Source organism: Diabrotica undecimpunctata, chromosome 4, assembly GCF_040954645.1.
Source record: "Diabrotica undecimpunctata isolate CICGRU chromosome 4, icDiaUnde3, whole genome shotgun sequence".
NCBI lineage: Eukaryota > Metazoa > Arthropoda > Insecta > Coleoptera > Chrysomelidae > Diabrotica > Diabrotica undecimpunctata.
This window is the reverse complement of record NC_092806.1, coordinates 56,017,790-56,044,884: the sequence shown is the minus strand read 5'-3', so window position 1 is coordinate 56,044,884 and position 27,095 is coordinate 56,017,790. Positions and strand designations below refer to the sequence as shown.

The 27,095-nt window shown below is 34.4% G+C and overlaps 2 protein-coding genes across 2 annotated transcripts; one reads left to right on the top strand and one right to left on the bottom strand.

Annotated features, from left to right (window-relative positions):
* Window positions 1-4,205: 4,205 nt before the first annotated feature.
* LOC140439531 (uncharacterized) lies at window positions 4,206-11,438 on the bottom strand. Its single transcript, XM_072529499.1, has 3 exons — window positions 11,276-11,438; window positions 7,583-7,735; window positions 4,206-4,534 (listed from the first exon to the last, which is right to left on the bottom strand). Exons 1-3 carry the CDS (start codon window positions 11,297-11,299, stop codon window positions 4,247-4,249), a joined length of 465 nt encoding a protein of 154 aa, XP_072385600.1. The 5' UTR covers window positions 11,300-11,438; the 3' UTR covers window positions 4,206-4,246.
* Window positions 11,439-12,685: 1,247 nt separating this feature from the next.
* ix (mediator complex subunit intersex) lies at window positions 12,686-16,120 on the top strand. The gene is made up of 4 exons (XM_072529497.1): window positions 12,686-13,186; window positions 13,245-13,306; window positions 15,618-15,702; window positions 15,795-16,120. The coding sequence occupies exons 1-4, from the start codon at window positions 12,992-12,994 to the stop codon at window positions 16,005-16,007; spliced, it is 555 nt and encodes a 184-aa protein (XP_072385598.1). The 5' UTR covers window positions 12,686-12,991; the 3' UTR covers window positions 16,008-16,120.
* Window positions 16,121-27,095: the final 10,975 nt, after the last annotated feature.

The window sequence follows — 27,095 nt, the reverse complement described above, 5'->3', positions numbered from 1 at the left end:
TACCGGAGCAGAAGAGCAGAAGACAAATAATGAAATTCATGATTACATAACATTAGAACAGCTTTTATGAGGAAAATATTGGGTCAAGTTTATTATTTAAAGAATTTCGATTATTACACAAGATTCCTGAGCCCATAAGAAACTTAAGTGTCACACCTTTTAAGTGTAACTTAAAGAAACTGATTTTCGCCGACTTTTTTAAAGATCATTAATATTTTATTTTACTTCTTCTTTTTTACATTTCTGGAACCATTCAGAGGGATTGTAGTATTAAAGCAGTATAAAAGACGCATCTTAAAAATACTAAGATAAATACAGTAATCCAAAATATCAGGAGTATCAAAAAAATTCTATTGCAATAAAAAAATGTTTTTTAATAGAAAACTAGTGCACACGTATTGGATAACATGCGTGTCTAGTTTTAACACACTTTTGCTACACTTTAAGTTAACCTTATAGATTCAGGATTTTATATCAACATACTTGACCTAGTAACGAGATATGATGTGTAATAATAACGAGTTGATGTTATAAAAAGGTTAACAGAAAGGAATTGGTTCACTCAATAATCGTAATGTAGTTTAGTCGGTCGGTACTTTGTAATTAAACAGATGTAATCTGAGTTACGCGTAGTCAATGATAGCATCATGCGGATCCAAGTAAATCACGTTGCATCTTCAATTAAGTACTATATAAATTATTAGCTATAAGTTGTAAATAGTTTATCATCAATAAAGATGTAAGAAACGAGTTGTACGTATATTCTGACTCTCTGTATCCCAAACATGAGATCCTGAGATAGCAAGAGAATGGCTAATAGGGTAGAATGTCAACCCCAGATTTAGCCGACCCACTGTTCCACCATAGGGTTAGGTCATGGGATTCAGCGGTCCAAAAAAATTGAGTATGTGTGAATCACTTTTCCATTAAATATATATGTTCAAGATATTCTCTAACATTTAATTTACTATGACATGAGGTACAGTTTTGTTGGAACCAAATACATTGGTGTTTTGGTAGGAGTAGTTCGTCTATAAAGTTATTGATGGGATTTTATAATAATTGTAAATACCGTTCAGAATTAATAAATTGGTGGAAAAAATACGGTCCAATTGATCTGTTTTCATGAACACCACACCACACATTTGTTTTAAAGGAATATTGGTCAATCGTTATTGTAAAATGGGGATTTTCTTCAGACCATCAGCACAATGTTGTAACAAGACAGTCACATTTTAAGTCTTAAACACACCTACGCGACTGCAATTCGACTCGTCTAAAATAAAAAAGTGAACCAGCACATACTAGTGGCGACCTGCTGGGGATCAAAGGAATTTGAGCAGCGTTCTGACGGCAATCGCGGCGATATAATTAGTTTAGCGTTCAGAACGCAGCAGTTTACGTTTATTGCTGGTCGAGTCGATGCAAATAAAAATAGATATCGAAAAACTTAATGAAATTTTTAAAAATATGATATATTGTTCGACCTGTCTCACCCAGCTTACAAGAACTTAGGGGAGGGCGGGGTAATGGCGTCATCAAAATCGAATTTTGGTCTGATAGTTTTCTTCATTTTCTTTGTTTGTTTATTCTTAGAAAGCTCGTCTTCAGATATAAACGTCCTTCTGTTTTGTTACAATGTTTTTCATTTTTTTCCAATATTTTTGTTATTTTCGCAATCTGTAAAATTTCGTTTCACTGCTTTCGCTTTTTGCTTCAACTCCCTTTTTTCTTTAGCATCTTGCAGGATATCTTTAATTGGTGTCGAAGTCAGGATAAAAGAATGTTGCTTTCTATCCTGACCTTTTTGTTTAGGATCGGTTCTGTTAGTTGGCATTGGTGAAATGTCGAGAATGCTTTTTGAAAAATCTACTTTTCTTGACGATGTTCCCGGTTTATTACGATTAATAATCTCGATAGCAGTAGCAGTTGCAGGACTTTCAGGAGGATTTTCATTAATAAGTGCCTCATTAGTAGAGGTATCATTGAGTTTTTCAGAATTTTCCTCCTTGTCCTCAATAATTATTTGCTCTATGACTGAATGAGCAGAAGCAAAATCTTCTTCACTGAATTTATCTGGTTGAAACGGAAAAATTCCACATGCTTTGAATCCTGCCACTGCCTTTTCAAGGGTAGTAATCCTCAAGTAAGCTTTGCTGAATATCGGAGCAATATCGTATGGAGTGATTTTTTGATGAAAATTTGTTTTCATAAAATTATCACACCCCTTATAAATTATCACACTCCTTATTGAACGCATTCTTAAGAGGCCCGTAGAAAGATACATCTAAGGGCTAAAGTCTATGCGAGGCATGGGGTGGAAGCGACACAACGTGAATGTGGTTTGAACGGCAAAAGTCATAATATGGCAAAGAAATATGGGTTCCATGATTATCCATTAACAGAAGGACAGGGTCCTCTTCACTTGACTTAGTGGTTCTCTGGAAATGTTTCAGCAAATCTAAAAATAAATCTTCGTTGGACCACCCATTGTGTGAACATCTATAAATGGCTCCAGGAGGTCTTCCTCGCTGCAACAAAGGTGACATTCGTTTTCTTGGATAAATAAACATTGGGGGCGTATATATTCCTGAAGCGCTCATGGCACACACTACAGTGATATTCTTGCCACGCTCCCAACTCGTAACTCCTCCCACTTGCTTCTGTCCCCTTAGTGCAAGAATTTTTCCCGGTTTTTGTACTGTGGAAATTCCAGTTTCGTCCATATTATGGATACGGTTCGGTGGAAAGTTATACTTAGTCATTACAGTGTCTAAATTTTTGTATAACAAATCAACTTCGTCTTTATTAAATGCTTTGACCCTATTCAAGCTAGTGGCTTCCGGATTTCTTAAACTAATTTTATGCCTGCTGATAAACCCATTTAACCAATCTATCCTGGCCAACTTGGTCTCTTTGCTAAAGATGTGTTTGATTTAATGTTTTTCAGCCAATTCGAAAGCCAGTCGCCTTAGTTCATTTGTAGTGATGCCATAAAGTAGTTTTGATAGGCTAACCACATGCTCTACTAAGTTTTGTTATCTATCCCTTAGCCTATCCCTTAATGTTGTTCGGGGTATGCCAAACATTGTAGCTGCTTTTTTTTGCAAGACATCATTTTGGCGAACTGCTTCAATAGCATTTTTGAGGTTTTCCTCCTTCTAAATAGCCTTTTCTGTTGTTCTTTTACGTGATCGTACCATCTGAAAATCACAAAAAATATGCGTTGTTAACCTTTCATTTCAATAAGAAAATACGGGGCAATATCGTCATGGCGGCATTACTCCGAAGTAAAGTGACGGAATTACCCCTCGAGAACAATATGGTGGATATATCACTACATACTACAAACAATAACCAAACATTTAAAAGCAATCTCACCGGAAAAGTATCTAAGGTATCATATTATTGAAGGACATATTCAACAAACAGTTAAGAACCTTATTATCACACTTACCTCGAGTTATAAATACGGCAGAAGTAAGTAGAAATATGAAACTATAACAGTTTTACTGATATTCGCACGAACTAACCTTGAAAGCGGCAATAGCTGTACTGATCAAAGCACGCTCAATCGGAAGCTATGTCTCAGCGTTAGTCGGGTTCGTGCAGGACTAATATTTTGTGAAAAATACTCGGTGACGGAATTGCCCCGTATGACGGCATTACTCCGTCCTCCCCTACACGTATTAAAAATGAAATCGTTCTGTAGCATCAACTGGTTCCCTAAAATTTGTTTTTTGTGTGGTGATTTTTTTTCTGATCTAAAATTTTATCAAAACTTAAAACAGGGTTAGAAACGAAGAAATAACAAGAACGACAGGCGTCACAGATATCATAGAACGCATACCATGGCTGAAGTGGAACGGGCCATGTAGCCAGAATGAATGACAGATACTTTTTCACAACAGAGTTAATATGAACAGAAAAATCGTGGATTCCTGAATTTTTTAGCAAAAAATAACTGTGTAATGATGTACCACACATGGTTTATACCCTTAAAATTAAGAGTATTGGAAGGGAGAGGGTTGACAAATAAAAGATGTCTGTATTGTTAAAAGATGACCCCTTTGGAATAAATATCGACCTATCTCGGCATTTTGACAAAATCCAATAAATATTGCCAAAAGACACGGTGGGCTATTTTGATTGGCCAACTATGTATATTAAACTCCCTAATACTATCTATAAATAAAACTAAAGCAAACCTTAACAGCAGATCTCAAAACTATTTATTTAATAAAAGTCATTTAGATATCTTATAAACAATAGGTGTATCTTTAAAAGTAACATTTCTCGTTTTTTCGACAGTTTTGTGGGGTGATATTCTAATAGATCCGATTGAAAATCTTCTCAAGCTGTTTCGGAAGCTGCTCATTCTTGAAAAGTTCGTTTGGTTCACTATATTGAAGGTAATCATGTTGTTGATCAGATCTAACGTCAGTTCTGGGATTTTTAGCACATCTGTATTCGGATTTTCATCAATATATTTTATTAATTTCCTTAAGATCTCGACTTGTTCATCAAGAGACACCTGAAACATAATATGGTCAATTCTTCAATCAATACTACGATGACTAGGTGCAGCTATCGCAAATTTATTTAAGTGATATAACTCTATAGCATAAGATTAGAGTAATTTTTTATATTCTGCTATGGTAGATCACTCTCAAGAAATAATAGAAACTTTCAAGAAAACCATACCCTTTATATTATTAATAAGGTAATTAACGATAAGAAATATTATCACTCACTAATCTTGTGAAGCTAGTGCTTCATTTCGCGGCAGATATTTTTTCTCCAAAAGATAAAAAGAATTGGGATTTACTCTTAGATTGAGTATACCTATAAGCGTTTTCGATAAATAACTTCACACATCAAGTAAGTATTACAGAGTTTCTTTTTGGTGAGGAGAAGCTGAGAGAAGCTTAACTGCTGAATTCTAGTGAGCGACAGATCGAACTACCGCAAAAGATGTCATCACTGTTCCCGGCTTGCATGTTCAGTCTATGTTAATATATTAAGTCTAAGGTCTCAATGGCTAATTGTCCTATTACATCTTATTGACACACGATAATATGGTAGGTGTGAATAAGATATAATCAAATAAACATCCACAGATCAACTGGGGACATAACAAAAAGACAGCAGATATGTCACTAACTGTATATTTGATACATTTACACCTACACTTTGCTCAATCGGCAAACTACCATACAGCCCCAACACAACTGGTTTATACGATGATATTTGTGCTATGACCACTGTGTTCCCCAATCTCAAAGTTTAATATAGTCCATGGCACATATTGGGCTGATAGGTGGAAAAGTGTTGCCTAAGCGGTGTCTTAAAGTTGAAGGAGGGGCCCCAGAAATAAAGACCCTTCTGATTCTAGAAATAAAACTTATAGGTACGGAACAAGATACGACCCCCGTTGCGGACTTTGTCTCCGCACCAATAGGTCTTAATAACCTGGATATAACCTGGAACCTAACCTAAATTGGATATTACTTTTTGATTGGTCAAGAATGAAAATATTTCACGTAGAAACTCCCAAAAAGTGAAAGTCCACGTCCATTTATTGGACAGAGGTCAGAGAGATTGGTGAGAAGAGTAAAAAAGATTGGAATGTCAACGAGACCACTGGCAATTTGATTAACCCAGTTTGAGAGACTTGCACACCCCTTAGAATAACATTCGGGTGTTACAATTCATTGGAGCGAGGTGTATTGATTCGTGTTATCAGGAATCACTCCACCGCGCTCCAATGCTCCAGGCCATTCCTTTCTCCCCTACAGCACTGTGATGCGCGATAGGGGCACTACTATCAGCCAAATGCTTTTCGTGTGAAAGTCCTGGGTACAAGAACTCCAACACTCCTAACCCGATCAATGCAGGCTAGCGTGAGGCGCTCTTTTCCTGTTTTCTCTAGTGACGTATCATCGAACTGAAACTGAACTAGAAGACTTTCTCGTCAATACAGATCTCACATATCATTGGAATAGAGGAGGAATGGTCTTAAATATCAAAAACGATATAGTGCCCCACATACTCTCAGGTGCAACTCCTTCGTAGATCAAGATGTTGTCGTGAACTGAGGCAGGTATACTTTGCCAATGAAAAAATTATTATTTTAGATGACCAAAAATACTTCAAAAGTAAATGAAGGGAAACGATGGATTTTATACAGATAAAGTAGAAGAATGCACTAGCAATGTCAGATACAAACATAAAGCTAAATTTTGAATTTAAAAGGCAGTCAAAGTAAGTAAGGGAAGGCATTGAAGTAAGTATAATATGTAAATAAAATTAAAATGTACCTAATTAGTTTACTGTTGAAAACAGTTCTGAGTTTCTTGGCAAAATTGAAGATAAAAATAAAAACTGAAATAAAAATTGGAGAAATGCCAACGTGTTGGTCGCAAAATATCGACGAATCTCGTATTGCTCAAGCTAATACAACAAGCAGCGACACATCAAAAGAGGGCAAAGTTATGGAAAAAAGCTTTGTCCGACTATTTACACCTTTTTGCTGAAAAGTGAGGGCACCCATTATGCACCAGAAATCGCTAATTAGTGGTAAAAAATAAAATGGCTATTTTATTCAATAAAATTATAGTAAAGATACTTTAAACGCATTTTTCTCATAATGACATTTTTCAAAACTGGGAAACGTTTATCTCAAAATGTACTACACCAATCTCAGTAAACCATTTTTTTTGATACTTTACATATAAGACTACTAAATAAACCTCTAACAAATTTAAAAAACCATACCACCTTTTTAATACAGGGGTAAATTCACCCCCACAACAGGCGTTTTTCGAACTTTTTATAAAATCGCATATAAAGGCCTTAAAAACATAAAAAGAATTTACTTTTTAAAGATTTATTTATTAGTTTTAAGTCTCAAGTATTGAATCCCTTTCGAATTAAAACAAAATTGTTACAGGAAGGCAGACAAGTGTCTCCCAAATTAAAATGCATCTTTTAGAAGACGCCCTCTGCAGTGGTGAAAAACAACTAAAAGTGTTTTGTATACCTCAAAACCTTCTAAATAATTAATAGAAAAAATTATGACCATAAATATACTAGTTTTTTTTTTTGCTTAATATTTAAAAGTTGTCTTTTTTCCAATTGCACTGGACAATTATATGTGTCCTTAAAAATGTGGTAGTCTCTATTGTCCCTCAGAGCATCGTCAAATAAAACTAAATTTCAATAAATAAAACACTTAAAAGAATCGTCTTTTTATATTTCCTTTATGAATAATAAGACGTCCACAGCTCGAAACAAATCAAGCCACTACCAGATTACTCAACCATACGATTATTCTTATCAAGAAACAACAAAACCCAAACCCTCAAAAAGGTAAGGAAAAACCGAAACAAGACATAATTACAAAGATGAAAACCTGTATGATTTCCCAAATGTTTTTGACGTGGGTATGTAAATTCAGAACGTTTAAACTTAAATGATAATCTATCTTTTCCGTCCTAACTTTGAAGGTCCAAAAACAATGTTATCTAAACAAAACAAAAATTATTATTTTAAACCAAATAAAACATTTCTAGTTACTGACCTTATTAAGGGCTTGACGTAGTTTATATTCATGGCTAAGGGACAGAATTACTAATGAACATTTTTTCGTGCATAGCCAATTGTATTTAGATTTTTCATTCCAATTATCTGCTGCTGCATGCTTCAATTGTTGAATTTCCATCAAAATTTGAACCTAAAATAAAAATTGTTCTTTTATCGTGAGGTTTTTAACGATTTAAAGTACACTTGCGTGCATAGAAATCGGCCCAGTTTAAACTTTTGACTTGAACTAATTTTTTTTTTAAACTAATTACTCGGATCAAAAAAAAGGGTTACACTGTTTGAAAGATAATTTATTATGCTATAATATGAATATAAATTTGTCATTGGTTGCTCATCATTTGTATGCGTATCAGCCGATAAACCTAGAAAAGTATCTTGTATTTGATGTTTATAACGACTTTTATTTGTCAAAATTTGTTATTATTGCCTTTGCAACAAAAAATTGCACATTGTTCGTTTTTCAGAATTAATTAGTGTTCAAGTGTGTGTAAGTTTAATGAAAACCGCCCAAGCTATTTCATTAATAGTCCAGTCGTCAGAGAGTTGACCCCTAAAAATTATGCGAACAAGCTAAATTTTAAAGAGAATATTAATTTTGGGAATCCAAAACGATGCAAAGAAGTTTACCACTTTTACCCCCGGGCTTCCCTCTAAAATTCCCCTCATGGGGGGATAAAAACGCAAAAAAATCGATTTACCAAGAATCTGTACGCCGTAGAAAAAAATATTTCAAATAAAAAATGTAGCTGAGATAATTTTAAACAAAAATGGTTATTAGCACTCTTGTGTAGAATTAACCGTTCTCTCGGAAACAACGCTTGAAGCCACCGTTCATTTTGAATGTGTCACGTGCGCGAAATCAATGTTCAATAAAATTTGTATCAGCTCGACGGTTAAAACTCGATATCTTTTGATTTAAGTATCCTATTGATAAAAATCAAGATGCGTTTTAAAGATAAAGAGTGCAGCTTTCGGAAGCAGTTTTTGTATTTTGCCGCGAATAAACTCAGTGTTTATAATGGTGTTAAATAAATAAACGTGTCGCGATTTTTGCCATTGTTACGATTCTCGTGAGATCAATAAAATTGATTACTTTCATTGACCAGCCATAGTAAAATTTCCATTTTTAGATCAATCTTTAAAATATATGATATAAAATTTCAATTTTGAGTTGTGGCAACAAAAATGAGCATTTGAAAAATGAATAAAAAACGCAGAATTTACTGCTTTACATTTCAAACGATCGCACGTCACGGCAAAAGCCTACAAGAAGACGGTTTTAGGTGTAGTCTATAGCAGAAGTTTGTTTTTTTCGAAAAACGGACCAGTTTAATTGAAAAAAAAAAGAGTTTTCAACGTTTTAGATTGTTTCTTATATGAAATTTTATAACCAACGTTTTTTAAGCATATTTCAAATGCATCACATTTGTTGTAAAAACTCAAAACTAAAATTTCATGCTATAGGTTTTGAAGGTCAGGTTCTAGTAATCGAAACTTTATAGTGGCCAGTCAATGAAAGGGATAGATTGTATTGATCTCATAAGAATCATAAAAAATGGCAAAAATCGCGTCACGTTTATTTATTCAACACCTTTATAAACACTGAGTTTATTCGCGGCAAAACACCAAAACTGCATACGAAAGCTGTACTCTTTACCTACGCATCTTGATTTTTGTCGATAGAACACTTGGATCAAAAGATATCGAATTTTTACCGTCGAGCTGATACAAATTTTATTGAACATTGATTTTGCGCATGTGGCCGACATTCAAAATCGACGGTCGCTTCAAGCGTTGTTTCTAAGAGAACGGTCTATTCTACACAAAAAGTGTTAATAAACATTTTTGTATAAAATTATCTCAGTTATATTTTTTATTTGAAACATTTTTTTCTACGGCGTACACATTCTTGGTAAATATATTTTTTTGCTTTTTATCCCCATACGAGGGGGATTTTAGGGGGAAGCACGGGGCTAAAAGTGGTAAACGTTTTTGCATCTTTTTTTGAGTCCCAAAATAATATTCTCGGCAAAATTCAGCTTGTTCGTATGATTTTTAGAGGTTGAAAGCTATTTATAACTGCTCGTGATGATTGCTTTATTGTGTCAACAATATTAAGAAATAGTCACCTTAATGAAGAAGAAGCAAGAAGTAAGAGGAATGGTTATTAGCCAGTGAACAGTAAGACGAAGACTGGAGGAAAATATTCTGACATCTCGAGTACCTGAGATTGGTCAAAAACTTACTGCAGCTCATCGTCAAGCACGCCTGCGTTTTGCACGGGATCATCTGAACTAGACGTTGGAACAATGGGGATATGTTCAGATGAGACCAGAATATGCCTCTATGGTAGCGACAGAATAAGGAAAGTGTACCGAAGACGAAGAGAGCGATTTGCAGAATGCTGCATTGAAGAGCGTAGTTCTTATGGAGGTGTTTCTTGAATGATCTGAGGTGCAATTTCTATGTGGGCACGAACCGACTTTGTTTTCATTCATAGGGGTAATCGTCTTCACGAGCCAGGAGGTTTAACGGATGCTAGATATATCGAAGAGATTTTAGCAATGCACGTGGTACCTTACGTTGACTACATTAGGAACGAATTTATTTTTATGCAGGAAAATGCAAGGCTGCATATCTCAGGAATCGTGCAAGATTACGTTACCGAAGTCGGTTTTCGGGTCATGGAACCTCAATACTATAGAACATTTGTGGGATGAGCTAAAACAAAGAATTCGGGCTAGACTTCATACTCCAAACTCGGTTCCAGAGCTTATTTTCACAGTATAAGAAAAGTGGCTTAACATCCCACAAGAAAGAATAGCGAACTTGATTAGATATATGCCTGATCATATGAGAGTAGTGATTAATGCAAGAGGAGGTCATACACATTATTAAAACATGAATTGTTAAATATTTAATTGTCAAATACCCTTTTTGTGTTAGCAATAAAAAAAGTTAAATTGCCTGATGCATTAATTTTACAATGTTAAACATAAGAAGTCAAACCAATTTTTCATAAATGTAGGTCCTACTCATACGTGGAAAAATACAGGGTGTCCAGAAACTCTCATGACAAACGAAAACCGAAGATTCCTCAGATAATTTTACGACGATTTTACCCAATTCACCTAGTCCGAAAATGCTTCCTAAGGGAGCTAAAGCTTTTTGAAGATGGCGGCTGGTAAGTATTTTCGGACTAGGTGAATTGGGTTAAATCGTCGTAAAATTATCTGAGGAATCTTCGGTTTTCGTTTGTCATGAGAGTTTCTGGACACCCTGTATAGTTCAAGTCAAAAGTTTAAAGTGGGCCCATTTCTATGCACGTAGATTTGTAAGTGCATAATAAAACAAACAAAAAATGCATCGTGGAACTACAAAGTTGAGAATTAAACTTCATTATCGAATGAAAATATGATTTCTCGATAGAAAACAAATACGACAATTTTTTTCTTGTGATACCATCTGCAATAATTATCCAAGATTGAAAGTTATCATGAAAAAGGGGTAGTAACCCTGCTGAATTTTGATAAGAGAATAGATACAGTCGTACTTTCTTGAATGTTGTTAAAATATAATATGATTAGAATTTTAATTAAAATTCTAATCGTGTAATAATGAAAAAATATTAAATATCGCTGGAATCCATTTACTAATAAAAACTACTTACCTGTTCAATGAACTGCGGAATCATCGCTTTTTATGAAAAAAGTTACTTCCTCCCCGACGGGTGGGTAGAAAAACTACTCCTAGCTTTTACTGGATTGGTAAAGTAAATAATAAAGTACACATCCGTAGAGATAACTACCTCAAATTATTTTTTCCGTATCAGATTAGTTATTAGAAATGAATTAATTAAGCTGATAAAAATATTATATAGGTAAGCAAACAAAAATCAAATATATATACAAACAAAGAGTCATATATTATTATTATTATGTAAATAAATATTGAAGGTGGGATAAAGGTATTATTTTTATATTCGATATTATTTTTCCTCCTGATGTAAACAGGGTATTAAAGACTTACCTACTTTTACACATTTATTATGCTGGTAGAGTTATCACTAAATTAAACAATATAACCTGAACAAAATATAACAGAATTTATGTAAATATTAGTTAAATTAAAAGCATAACGCATAATATTAAAATTCGCATATTTAATAAAATTTAAAATGTCTAGGTAATGTTGTGGGTGTACCGTAGAATTTTAAAAATTCCTTGGACAGCACGAAAAACAAATGAAGAAGTACTAGCGAGACTCAATTTAGAAAAAGAACTATTGAGAACAGTCAAAAGAAGAAAAACCAGTTATTTGGGGCATTTGTTGAGCAACGAGAAATACTACATCCCTCAGTTGATAATAAAAGGCAAAATAGAAGGAAAGCGAGGAATTGGAAGAAAAAAATTGTCCTGGTTACGTAATATCAGAAACTGGACAGGACTTGGATTTGAGGAACTCTTAAGAACAGCTGAATATAGACAAACGTTTGCCACCATAACCGCTAACCTCCATTGATGGAGACGGCACTTGAGGAAGAAGAAGGTAATGTAGGACTTAATTATAGAAAATTTTCATTTGTGAAATTGAAAATTTCAACTACGATTGAAAAAGAAAAACGTACTTGTGCAATCGAAAGGAAGCAATTTTAAACGTTTTAGATCGTTCGTAATGTGAAAGTTTAAATTCAGCGTTTTTTAGGCATATTTCGAATACCTCATATTTCTTTCCAAAACTCAAAATCGAAATTTCATGCTATAGGTTTTGAAGATTAGGCTCTAACAATGGAAATGCCATAGTTTATTTCTTTAACAGCTTTATAGAAACTGACTTCATTTGCAGCAAATTGCACACGAAAGCTTTAAATCCCATTTTGTTTTTTTGTCGATAGGACACTCTTATTAAAAGATATCGAATGTTTACTTTTGAGTTAATACAAAATTGATTTCGCTCGCGTAACTGTCATTTAAAATCGCAGGACTCGGACGCTTCAAGCGTTGTTTCTGAGATAACGGTTAATTCTACACAAAAAGTGCTAATGAACATCTTTGTTCAAAATTATCTCGGATAAATTTTTCTTGTTTGAATTAGTGTGTATAAAGGATTGCCTAAATTTGGATAATTGTCAGCAGTCAAAGTAAAACTATTTTGAAGTCAATTTATTGTTCTACATGAAAAAAGTAAATAGAGCTGTAATATACTAGCAAATACTAAGATAGCAATTGGTAATCCAAGCTGAATTTATTCTGGATGACTACAGCTAGTAGAAGTAGCCACAAGTTATAGAATTGTGGAGTGTAACCTGGTGTAGCCCAGTGTATCCTAATTTTTTGTAATCACATCAAGACATAATTTTTTTCCTTGATAATATTACCCTTTCAAGATGATGAACATACTTCTTCAACAACAGCAGCAACAACAACAGCAGCAACAACAACAGCAGCAGCAGCAACAACAACAACAAAACCAGCAACAGCCACTCATGCAACAACAAGTACAGCAACCACAGCAGCAACAACCCTTAGATAATATCTCTAAGATTAAGTCATTGATAGGACCCTTAAGAGAGTCTCTTTCGGTAAGATTTTGTAAAAAAATTATAAAGGAACGAACTTTACAAGGAAAATTATTTTTAGAATACCATTAAAACTTCTGCACAAACTCTTATACAAAACAGTCAAGTGGATGTTGGTTCACAGTAAGTACATTGTTCAAATTAATATCCTTAGCTCCCCCAGAACAAAATGTGACTTTGCAAAAGGGAAGCACATTATACCTACAAAAATATTGTATATCAGGGCCTCAGCTGTCCTAGTTTGTAATCAAATCTAAATATAGTATATATTATAGCAAGCCTTTGCTTTAGGTATTATTTTAGTTCAAACTTTGAGATCCTAAAACTGATAAAAAAATGATTTACTATATTACAAGAATCTTTCATTAGAGTTTATATTGTTATCACCATCATTGGAGTTATAGCTTGTTATGAGCCAAAGCCTTCTGTAAAACGATCCTCCATTCTTCCCTGTCCCAGGCAACTTTTCTCCAGCATTTAGCTCTGATATATTTTATGTGATCCTCTAATTGTCCAGGTCCTAAGTTTTGGTCTTTCTCTGATTCATCACCCCACCAGTCCTCTTTGATGATAAAGTTTTCTGATTGTTGCATCTTCTTCTGGCCTGATTACATAACTTCCCCATAAGGCTCCCCATAACTTCTATACAACTAGAAGTTGTAATACATGCATGACAATCCTTGCTCTGAATATTCTTCTAAGAATTTTTCATTCAAAACTTATAAGTTCTAATTGTTCTGTGAAAGTGACCACATTTTTACTCCATATGCTAACATTGGTCATTAGTGTTCTATATACAGTCAGTTTTATTTGCCTATGTAGTTTTGAGACTGTTTAAGGTTGCAGTAACACTTATTAGCAAGTACTTCTTTTAATTTCTTTGCTGATGTTGTTTTCTTTAATGAGTAACAACCTAGACTCTAGACTGACCCTGCCATCTGTGTTGAGTTTTAGCTCTATTAGTTGAACAAGGAGAGAAAACATGATGTGAATCAATTTACATTTATTTACTTAATCATGCAGCTTTGAAATCCACAATAATGTGGTGGATATTATTGTCAAACTTTAGGGTTTTCTCAATAATTTGCCGCACTGTAAATATTTAAGTAGTGTGTTGTTAACTTGTTAGCTCAAACACCACACTAATATCCAACCACTATTTTTGCTTAGAGAGCATTCTTCTGTATAACATTAGACAGTATTTTGTATGCCATCTTGAGTAGGGTGATACCTTTATAAATTATTGCACATTTTGTCTCCGTTTTTTGTGAAGTGTACACAGTATACCTAATTTCCCATCCTAGGGTGTTTACTTACTCTGCCAGATTTCAGTTATTAACTTTTGCATGTGTTTCAAAAGGGGGTTGTTACTGTTTCTAAAGAGTTCAGCAGGGAGATTATTAGAACCAGGGGCTTTGCTTTTTTTCAATTTTAAAATGGCTCCTCTAGTTTCTTCTATGGTGGGAACTGACTCTTCTGTGTTTTCATTTATTTCAAGTATAGGAACATTTATCAGGCCTTCCTCCTCATTGCCATTAAGCAGTTCATCAAAATAATTGGCCTATCTGTTTATTATCTTTATCTTTACATATTATTATTTTGGATTTGAACCCTTTTCTACAACTATTCATTTGTTGGTAGAATTTTCATGGGTCTTTTCATGTAGAATTGGCACATAACATGAATACTTTTATGAAGAATATTGTTCTGAAGCTATTTTCTTGTGACATTTAAAAAAAATTGTTTAATTTACTAATGTTTGTATTTTGAGAACAATTTCCAAAGTGGAAATTGAAACGTCAATAAACTTACTTTAACCTTTAATTGTGGCTTATTCCCATTTAAATAGTAATTATTTTATGAAGAACTCACATTTTTTGCAAAAACTAGCAGAAATAGTCAGCCCAACAATATTCTAGTCAATTTTGACATTATCAGCCTATTCACTAATGTACATTTGAAAAAAAAAAAACTAAAAATACTAAAAACCCAAGTAGAGAGGGATGATAGATACATTGACAACAAAAACCAAACTGGATGTATCAGTTATAATTATAAACAAGATTTTGTATTAGTCATGGACTCTTCATTATCTCCATTATTAGCAGATATTTTCATAGAAGAATTTGAGCAACAAATTGTATACAAATATGACCAAAACCCAAAGTATGTTGAGAATAAGCAGATGCTGTGTTCTCCATGTGGCCTCATGGACCAGAAGCACTGAATAAATGTTTGATGGACATCAATTTTAAAGGTTGAATTAATCAAATTCACCACGGAAAAAGAGTTGCTACATTTTCTGGCTGTGTTAATTACAAAGGAGGATAGGATAAGTAACCAAAGTGTACAGGAAATCTTCATATGTCTTACAGTTTACTTATGTTATAATAATATAATCTGCATGTATGTTTGAAGTCTGCACTTCTTTTAGGAAAGGCGTGGATGTACAAATTCCTCGGTTTGACAAAAATTTGGAAGAATTCTACTCAATCTGTGATCAAATAGAATTACATTTGGTAAGAAATATCAATAATACATTTAGAATAGTGATATTTTTATAGATATTCATTAAAATTAATTTATCCCAATAATTTATTTTTATTTTTAGAAAACTTCACTGAAGTGCTTATCTCAACAAGAAAGTAGCAATAGATATTTAAATCTTCCTGTAGCTCCTACCAAAAGCGAGAGCTTGGGTCTTAATGACAACACTTTAACATATCCACAGTTTTTGGCTACTGCTACAGCACAAGTCTCTTACACAAAGGAAATTCATGATACACTAGTGGCTGCTGCACAGAATATATCTCCCTCTGATTGACTGTTTCAACTCTAGGATAGTTAAAATGAAATGATTATTTATTATATGTGTTTTATAATAAGTCTCAAGTAATTTCGTTTTTATACAAATAAAATGTACCCCTTTTTTCTTAAGGTCTTATATACTTTCGAAGGTTAGCAATAATTATAATTATTTAAATGCTATTTACTGCTGCTCTGGATGACTGGCTAGATGAGCAGTTGAATTTTTCTCCGATATTGTGTTGAAGATTCCCTATACTTTATTTAAGTAAGTGAGACAGAAGATGTACAGGTAATGGATTATGACAAGAGCGATGAGTCATGCCGATACCGTACACAAGTTTACCTGTTATTTACAAAGTTATAGCTCTTGTCAAAATCCATTACCTATAAATGTATGGCTTAGATAAAAAAGATAGTTGACAGAAAAGTAGTCATACTAATGACATAGGTTAATTCAAGGATTGTCCTCTTCTTTCTTCTTCATGTTAGGCAAATTATATGTTTTATTAAAACCACTCGCTCCATATTTAAGTCATCACTTGAACATGTCCTACAAGTGTTTTATCTTGAGCAATTCCTAACACTTTTGCTTCTGTCATGGTATTAATGTGTTCATTCCATCCTTTTTTTAATACCTTGTTACTGATATCTTCTTTGCAAGTGTGTCTTATGCATTTTTTATGTTCACTATTATCTTTTCAGCTATATCTGGCATAATTTTCGTCTTATATATTCTTGATTTGGTCTCAATACAATTTATGTTTCTCCATATTTTGTCACTTCTTGTTAAAACTTGAGAGTTAAGATCTTTGTTGATTAAGATCTTCTTTTGGGTCAGACAAAATACTGACTGTATCTAGCACTTGATGAGGAGACCAAGTAATAATAATAAATCACATTTCAAAGTTAGGTTATTAACAAGTTTGAGATATGGCCTATGTTGCTTATTGAGCACAGTACTCTCCCTAATATAACTTTAGCCATTTTCATGGAAGAGTCTCCTAGAGGACAACAAACAGCTTGGTCTAGGCAAATACCTTTATAGAGCCATGCAAAAAGCGGTACTGCTCACAATGTCTAGATGCGTCAGAAAGATTTGTGGAAGATACTATATCATCTAGTGAGCGATAACACTTCAAAACTCAATCCTGTTGATTCCTTAGATAACTGGCCGAGTAAATTTTGTCCTTAGATGGAGAATGAGGGGCGCATAGCTGAAATCTAGGAATTACTTTAAAATAATAACAATGTTCGTGTTAAATATAACGAAATGCTCGCTGAATGCAGAGATCTTGAACTACAAAAATAAAGAAACCATTAACAATGCAAAGTACACAGACGATACCTATTATTCTGTCACTACTGGTGTCATAAGGTACTTTCTCTTGGTGGAAAAACTTCCTGGAGAAGGTTATTAGTGAACATCTATGTAAGACCATGCCGAAAGCAGTGGTAATACCCTCCGAAGTCAGATTCGTAAGAAAACTTTTGAGAAATACACCGGCATATCAGACACTCTATGGTTCGATAACACGGAAAGACTCCCCAGAGCTCAATCTTTTTGATACCGTAGGTTTTTTCTCCTTAGAGGGAGTGAGAGCTGTGTGGCTTAAATTTGGATAAAAGTGAGACATCTGATCTGCTTTAAACCGCACAATTTGCGTATTAGATGACACAATACCTATTGAACTGAGGAAATAAGAAATGCACACAAACCATGTATCCAATGACAAAAAAATGTGTATCTGGATGGAGAAACCTTTGCATGGTCGAAAGACCAATGAAATCAGCGAAGAGTATGCGGAAAATACAGCTTTAAACTATTGGTTGAAATCAGGAAAGGTGTTTCCCGCAACAGAACGGATCCTATTTGTCATTCTGGATCAGGAAATCTCCAAAAAAAGCTACCCGAAACATCATCAAAGACCGTCAGGTGCAAAACGACAAATACCGATACTGATAAGTCCAAAAAACCATTTTAACATCTTACCGGAGGACTAAATTTATGGAATGCTCTGACTCTGTAGGCAAGATGCTCTATCAGGAATTGATGATTTATCCATTTCGGAATACCACCACAAAAATTGATTCTCCAAGGGAAAGTAAATGGTAAGAGAGGACCGGGAAGAAGACGCATTTCCTGGCTTCAAAATTTACGAAAGTGGTATAACACGACTACCACTGAACTGTTCCGCGCTGCAATAAATAAAGTAAAGATAGCCGTGATGATCGCCAACATCCGGAACGGATAGGCACTTTAAGAAGAAGACCACAAAAATTGAAGAACAAAATAACTTTAATATAATTAAAAAATATAACTGAAAGTAATAACACAAATGAAGACCATAATCTAAAAATAATGGTACCCAAGTAAGGTTGCAGAGCAAATAAGGAACAGCAAGTGGAAGAAAAAATCAGAACGCCCTTGGCTGTCTGACGAAATAAAAGAAAAAAACCACTTTTATAAGTGGCGGACAACTAAAATCCAGCCCAACATAGATTCACTACTTAACAACGAAGTAACATACAGAAATTTCTACTTTTTGTAGTGCCTATCCGTTAATGATGTTGCCGACCAGCATGGCAATTTATACTTTGCACGCTGCTACTCTGAAAAGATTGGTTGTTGTGTTAAACCACGAACATAGATTGTTCAGCCAGGAAATTCTTCGCCTTCCTGGACCTCGTTTTCAGTCTACTTTTCTCTGTAAAATTAGTTGCAGCAATCCATATCTTTCGCTGTTCCTCATGGTGTGACCGAGGTATTCGATTTTATCTTTTTTGTGGTTAATAGCTCTTTTTCTATTCTTAATAAAACGTCCTGATTAGTAACGTGGTCGCTATAAGATATCTTCAGGATTCAACGGTTAAGTCACATTTCGAAAGCCTCAATTTTCTTGCAGGTAGCGTCTGTGAGAGTCCACGACTCAACTCTGTACAACAGTATAGGAAAGATATAACATTATAGCAACCTGAGTTTTATGGGTATTGATGAATCATGACATTTGAATAGCTTAGCCATTTTTTGAAATACAGATCTTGCTTTCTCTATTCTATATTTGATTTCTAGGGAATGGTGCCAATTTTCACGACGTTTGTATCAAGGTATGTGTATGTTTTTACTCTTTCTATTCGTTGACCGTTTACACTGATTCGTCTAAATTGATGTTCCTTCTGAGAGATGATCATACATTTTGTTTTCTTAATGTTTAGTGAAAGTCCATATCTCTGACTTACTTCTCTGATCCTATTCATTAACTCCTGTAGGTCTTCATAACTGTCAGCGAATAACACCATGTCGTTCGCGTATCTGATGTTGATACATTCTTTGTTAATTCGAATTCCGTCTTCAACATCCTTTACTGCTTCTTGAAAGATTTCCTCAGAGTATATGTTGAACAGCAGGGGTGATAGTATACATCCCTGTTTGACCCCATATTTGATTTTGATATCATCGGATTCTCCTGCCTCTGTACGGATAGACAATGGTTGATTCCAGTAAAGATTGCTAATAATTCTTAGATCACAGGTATTTATTCCAATATTTGTTAATATGTCCATCAGCTTGGTGGCTTTACTTATCCAACGTTTTATGGTAATCAATGAAACATGTAGATATCGCAATTCACGTCTCTACATTGTTGAAATAGCACTTGTTTGCTAAAGAGAGTCTCTCCCGTACCCATTGCATTCCCAAAATCAAACTGTGTACGGCTGTAAAAATGTATGATTTTTAGAAATAACTTTAAAATATGGCTTATTTAGCTGATGGTCCGTAAATCATTGCAGGGTACAGATTTTGTTTTCTTTGGTAAAGCAATAAACGTCAACTTCTGCCATATTGTTGGTATTACTCCGCTTAAATATATGTCATTAAATATTTTTGTTAAACGTTGAGTAGGGTAGACCGGGTACAATTGAAACAGCCGCCATATTGGTAGTATTCCGTGATTAAAACCGCGCGCGCTTGTAGCAAACGCAACGCCTCTAAGAGCCCGGTGTCTCTATCAGTCAGCCATTGATTGTCGTTGTACATGCGTACATTCTCGTTAGCGTGATTTACTGCTACCGAAGTAAACTTTTGCACTGAACAACAAAAGGTGACGCAACATATCGGAACGTAAGTATGCAGCTTCGACTATTTTTGTAGTTAAATTGGCATTTCTTCTTTAGGGAGGCCAGTTTAAATTATTACTATTGTCCTAGAGTGAAAAGATATTTAAGTGTTTACGAAAAAATGTCTCGTGGGGACGATTGAAACAAATAGTATAGGGGACGATTGAAACATGTTTCAATTGTCCCCAGAGTAGTCTTTTATATTATTTATTATTGTACGTTGTAGTAGAGTATCCAGTGGTTAACACCTTAGGGGCGTTATTAATACCCCCCTCAACATCATGTGAGATAACGTAGATTAAATTGTAGAAAAAATTTGGAAAAATTGTCAACGTAGTTTGTGCAGGAGCCCTATTAACTGTTTGGTTTGTTTTAGGATGCCACGAGTACGAGTGAGAAAAACGGAAAGGTGTTTAAAACCCGTTTTGGTTTATGAAGAAGCCTATAAAGAGGTTACTGAAAATAACACGTCCATAAGATCAGCTGCAGCTAAATTTGATCTACACTACGTGTCATTAAGTAGATTTATCAAAAAAAAAAGAAAAAAGCAATTAAGCAAGGATTCGTTACTCCAGTCACAATGGGTTATCATTGCGTGAGACGAGTATTTGACATAGACCAGGAAAAAAGCATTGCTGGATACATAATCAAAGCGGCACATATATTTTACGGGTTACCGCCTAAAGAAATTCGGAAATTGGCCGTGAAATATTCGTTGAACATGCCTGATACCTGGAGACAAAATGCTATGGCAGGAGAAGATTGGTTCTCTGGATTTATGAAACGCAATCTAGAACTTTCAATCTAGAGAGAGGGGAACATTGGTGACCATAGCTTTAGCCGTCAATGCTTTAGCCGCCCATTTTTATTTTTCCACGAAAAAGATACAAGGATCACTTAGTCCGTGACGGTTCAGTGGGGTGTATTGGAGCGCGAAACGCGAGCGGGTGGATGCAAGAGGAAGAGTTCTTGGTATACCTTAATCATTTTCAAAAGCATACTAACGCTTCAACCGAAAATAAAGTATTGCTTTTACTTGATAACCACCAGTCGCACATAAGTATACGCTGCTTGGATTTCTGTAAAACAAATGGCATTGTCGTCTTGTCATTTCCCCCGCACTGTTCGCATAAGTTGCAACCTCTGGATCGTTCTATCTACGGTCCCTTCAAAAAGGCTTTCAATTCAAGTTGCGATTCTTGGATGAGAAATAATCCAGGAAAAACGATGACAATTTACGACATACCCAGCATAGCTAAATTATCTCTACCGTTGGCCCTCACGCAATCAAATATTATAGTTGGATTTGCTTGCACAGGCATATATCCCTTTAACTGAGACATATTTACGGAACTAGATTTTGCACCTTCATATGTCACGGATAGACCAGCTCTTAATAACACGACACCATATGCCACTGACGTTCTTCAAGAAGCACCTAGTGAAGATCCTCTACATACTAAGAGAGCTGATATCTTGCCAACATCACCACAAAATCACACACCGCCAGCATCTCCAAGCACTTGCATTGCTCAAGCATCGCAGGTTGTATTTTCACCAGAAGCAGTTAGACCGTTGCCGAAAGCGCTCCCTAGAAAAACAATTGGCAAACGAAAAGTGAGGAAGTCTGCAGTTTATACAGATACGCCGGAGAAAAATGCTATCCAAGAGGAATATGACGCAAAAAAGAAAAAACAGGTTAAGAAAAAAGTGACTGAGTTAAACGACGAATCAAATACAACTTTTAGAAAATACAAGAAAACCAAACAATGCCAGAACAATCAGCAACAGAGTGATAGCGACGAAGAGGATGATTGCTATTGTCTGGTTTGCTTGGAAGCATATCGTAGTAGTCGCCCTGGAGAGAAATGGGTGCAGTGCACTGAGTGTCGTCATTGGTCCCATGAAGAGTGTACTCGCCAAGAAGAACTATACGTATGCCACAATTGCCTTTCAGAATAAAAAATATTTTATATTATATGTTTTTCACTAGAATAAACACTATTTTTCTATGTCTTAGTGCTGTTTCAATTGTCCCAGGTATCTGTTTCATTCGTCCCTGCCACGGGGACAATTGAAACAACTTGACAAGTTCAAGTTTTTATTTAATATCTTATTAATGACATTATATAGACAAAATATAATGATATATATGGAAACACAATAGGATGCGCTTTTTATAACTAATTTCGTAATTTAGAAATTTGCGATAGATGCGGAGAAAAAAAATCAAAATGCAGAAATGTTTCAATTGTCCCCGGTCTACCCTACCGTTGGTATTAAATAGTTTATTAAGTTTAACATACGCATTGTTAGGTCCAGGAGCTTTGCCATCTTTTAGTTAAGATACTGCTTTTTCCACTTCATCTAATATTATCATCAAAGAGTTCTTGTATGTATTTGGTCCATATGCCAATTTCGTGATTTTTATCTGTGATAATGTTCCCCTGTTGATCTCGCAGTTTGCTAGCTGTGTTGGATTTCTAAAGACCAGCTGATTGTTTAACCTTTTTATGCATATTAATTGTATTGTGTTTTTCTCCAATAACTCTATCTCTTCGCACTGTGATTTAAGCCTATTTTCTTTGGCCTTTCGTATTTAAGTTTTTATTTGTCTTTGAATATTGTTATACATTCTTTTGTTGTTCTTTGATTTTCTTCTTTCTTCGATAAGTTGCAGTATATTGTCATTCATCCAACTTTCCCTTTTCTCTTTCTTTTCTATTACATGTTCTTTTCTCATCTTGTTAAAGGCTTCATATATCTTCTAGAGTGATTCTTATGCATGTGTGGTGAGAGGTTTGGCTTCGGACTATATCCATTAGCGACATATCATAATTAGTGATTCTTTTGCATTATATGTTTGCTCCATATTAATATCAATGTTGAACTATTGAATTAATATCAATATTGGACCCAAAATAGAAGGAAATGCGTAATAAGCTAATGAAACTAACTGACGACCAACAAAAAAGTTGCATTGCTAAACGATCTTTCTGCCGAAGAGTTCTTCAAGCAATTGCATGCTGACTATCGGTTATGGCTCTATTCCTGTCGACGAATGGAATGGTTTGATTTTGTCTTCGCTGAATTTTTGATATTTCGTCTCAACGACGGACAAGCTCATTAATAAAGTGTTCCCGAATATCATTGCCAAACACAAAAATCCTAATTGGTTCAGTGAAACGTCAATTTTAGCAGCAAAAAAAACAAGGATATGGAGAAAATAAAATCGTTAGTCCACTGTATTCCTTCGAATCTATTGACTGTGTATCAAACGAAGACATGTGCTTGGCTTACCAAACCAATTCCCAATTTACAACTAAAGGTTGGTTACGTCGTCATCATAATTAGAAATCTAAACCAACTCAAATTATGTAACTCGACGCATTTGGTGATGTACAAACTCAAAAAGAAGGAAGTTCTCATTCCGAGAATTCCGATAATACCAACCGATATGGCATTCGAATTTAAATGAATTTAAATTCGTCATGACGATAAGCAAATAACAAGACGGATCCTTAAATGTTTGTGGACTAGATATAGAAAATATTTTTTTCTCTTATGAGCAATTGTACATACACAGTATATTGTCGTGTAGGCAAACCATCCACTTTATTCATTGTCGCGCCTGGCAAGACAATAAAAAATATAGTACAAACCATTCAGCTAATAGTAACTTTGTTGCCACGGAATCAAATCCTTTTTAAACTTTTATTAAACCTAATTAATTTAATCTTAATATAAAAAAGTAAATAGAACTCAGCTAATACAGTATACTCCCTCTATAACGAACACGGTTATTACGAGGTTCCGCTTATAACGAGGTACTAGATGTCCCGTCCGTGAAATTTCTATTGAACTATAACCCTCTATAGCGAGGCAAATTTGGTTATAACGAGAGAAAATAAGATCGAAAAACGTGTTTTTTACGTTTTTGACCCTGCCATGGCTATAAATAAATACTCTTTTTAACTACCGCCCGAAATTTATAATTTACGATTCACAAGTGTCAGTGTAGGGGGTTGATCATTCGCACCTAATAATAAAGAGGTCCTAATAGACAAGATGTGGAAAGTGCTTTAAACGTAAGAAACTTTATCCAAAGACAAAACGCAAATGAAGAAGTATACAACTGTTTCACACCTTTAGAAAATATAATAGATAGAATACTGGACAATTTAAAGCAGTCAATTTGACAGACTTCTTAGAATTGCAGAAGCAATAGTTTATGTTATCCTTGAAAATACGCTTTATATGGATTTACAGAATACAGATTTTTTGTTTTAACGTATATCATTGACAATAAAAGTAAACAAATTTTTTTCAAAAACGCCATTCAAACAATATTTATTAGCATCTTATATTGCTCCGAATAGCTCCATAATAAAGTTAATGTATTAGAAAACTACATATTCATATGTATGCACAGTATTATTGTTGTTTGATACAACGAGATCGGCTTCTAACGAGGTAATTAGTCTGCCATTTTAGTTCTCGTTATAGAGGGAGTCTACTGTAATTTAACAGAACATTTATTAAGGCGGTACGAACTTCGTAGATTCAGCTAGTTCTGCTTAATATATGGAACAATGTATATTTTACGATTTTTAGATACTATTTAGATTAATTACGATACTATTTTTGTGTAACACTCTCAATGACCAATCCATAATTTGAATGAACTCAAAAATAATTTTATGGTGAAATCTCCGAAATTTAAATATATGCACAAAACGATGCTCTTTAAAACTAGGTAAAACATCTTACAACATGTCTATATTCTCCAATCAATGTATATATGCAATTATTTTATCTTTGAATTATTAAATATTGGCAGGTTTTGATTTGTAAACTGTAATTTTTAAACGATTCAACGGATTGACAAGAAAATAATTTAACAGATTCGTAGTAGGTGATTATGGAGACCATTAGATAAAACAACTTTTGCAATCAAATACCACCGTGTGGTTATTTTCATTGTCTAAAACTTATATAGAAAGAAACTTATAAATTTAGACATGAACACTACTTAATTGGGTTGGGAAAAAATAACCGAGAGAACTCAGGAGTTATAGTTTATAGCAACTCCTTGTGATCTTTGGACTCTCTTCAAAGAAAAAGGGGCCAATTATTTTATTGACTATTATTAGGTAAAACTTACACATAAGGTTCGAATTGATATTGGGTATGGGATTAACGCGTCCACTGTGGATTCTGGCACGACAAATATCTACTTACAATCATGTCTGATCTGGCATTGGTGCCTGATGGGCTACATATTTACGGTTCCGTTAATAAAAAAATTACTTCGTCACACAACATAACATTTAAAAAAATTGGATCGTTTAGATCGTAACATTTATCTATCATTGTTCAGCAACCTCTACACGTCCCTATAACAGAATTACAGATATTTGTGAAATATAAAGTATTATAGATATTTATCTATATAAATGTGTATCTTCTCCTGCATTGATGCCAACGTCATTTATTGAAACATATTGATGCAATCATAGCCATCAAATATTTAGAATTACTTAGGTAATTTAGGCCATAACGAAGACCGGTCATATTATAATAACGTATACAAAACCCCTATAAAAGAAATTTTCATAATTATCAAATTAACAGTTTCAATGTTCTATACATTTGCTGCACATCGCCCTAATACCCACCACCACTTCGAAAAAGTTAAAGCATTTCATTGTTTGTCTTGTAAATCTTTATCTTTGAGTTTTTGTCATCTTTTTGTCTTTAAATATTTTATTTTCAACAAAATTGTAGCAATTTTTAGTAACATTTACGACGATAGTAACAGTGTGATAACAATACTAAACGTCACGAAGGTTAAAAATGACTTACAATAACATCATTTATGTATTCGATAACATTAATTATTGCTTGTATGTGCAATAATAGTGCTTAGGATGCCTTTAGGTAATAACCATGTTTATTTGGAAACTTTATCAAGAATAAATTGAGAATGTAAGTACAAAAGATGTCGATTGTGCATATTTTTATCAAAATGGATATGTGGTGTAATTGGCCTAAAAAATAATATTTTTTAATAATTTTTACGATTTATTAGGAACTCATAATTGTTTCATATTAATGTTTTTGTTCTTTTTTTTCAGTTCCTATGCTTAATGTTTTGTCTCCACCGGTTTTTTGTCTACTTTACCTCTTTTTTTTCAGAATGCTTTATTTATTCTTCTTTACTATATTACAACACAAACAAAAATAGGTGCAGAATCCAGCAAGGCGCCGGATAGTATTAACGTTCCTATAATACTATTATACTGTTATTACCTTACTATTGTAAGATCCAAAACAGGCGAATTGCTTACTACAACAGATGACCAAGTAGAGAGATGGAAAGAGCATTTTCAGGAGATGCTAGGTATTCCCAGAGATAACGCAGACGAAATAGTCGAAAACCCGCAGAATATAGACTTGCATATTTCTTGCGAGGCCCCTTCCAAAACGGAGATAATAGCAGCTATCAAATCTCTGAGAAACAACAAGTCACCGGGAATCGATAACATTGCTGCTGAAATGCTTAAAACTGATCCGCATCTAACTGCTGAACTTTTGCTCCCCATAATCCGAGAGGTGTGGGAAACAAACCACATTCCAGCGGGCTGGAAAAAAGGTAACATTATCAAGCTTCCAAAAAAAGGCAACCTCACACTGTGCAAAAATTGGAGAGGAATAACCTTGCTTACTGTCATAAATAAAATTTTTGCGACCATCATACTGAAAAGAATAACAAACAAGGTTGAGTTTCGAGCTAATCAAGCAGGCTTTAGGCCAGAATCCTCCTGCATAGACCACATTAATACTGTGAGGGTAATAATGGAACAATCGGTTGAATGGAACACACCCCTATACATGGTTTTTGTTGATTTTGAACGTGCCTTTGATAGCTTGTCTCACGCTGCTCTATGGAAAATTTTAGAGCTAAGAAACATCCCGCAAAAAATAA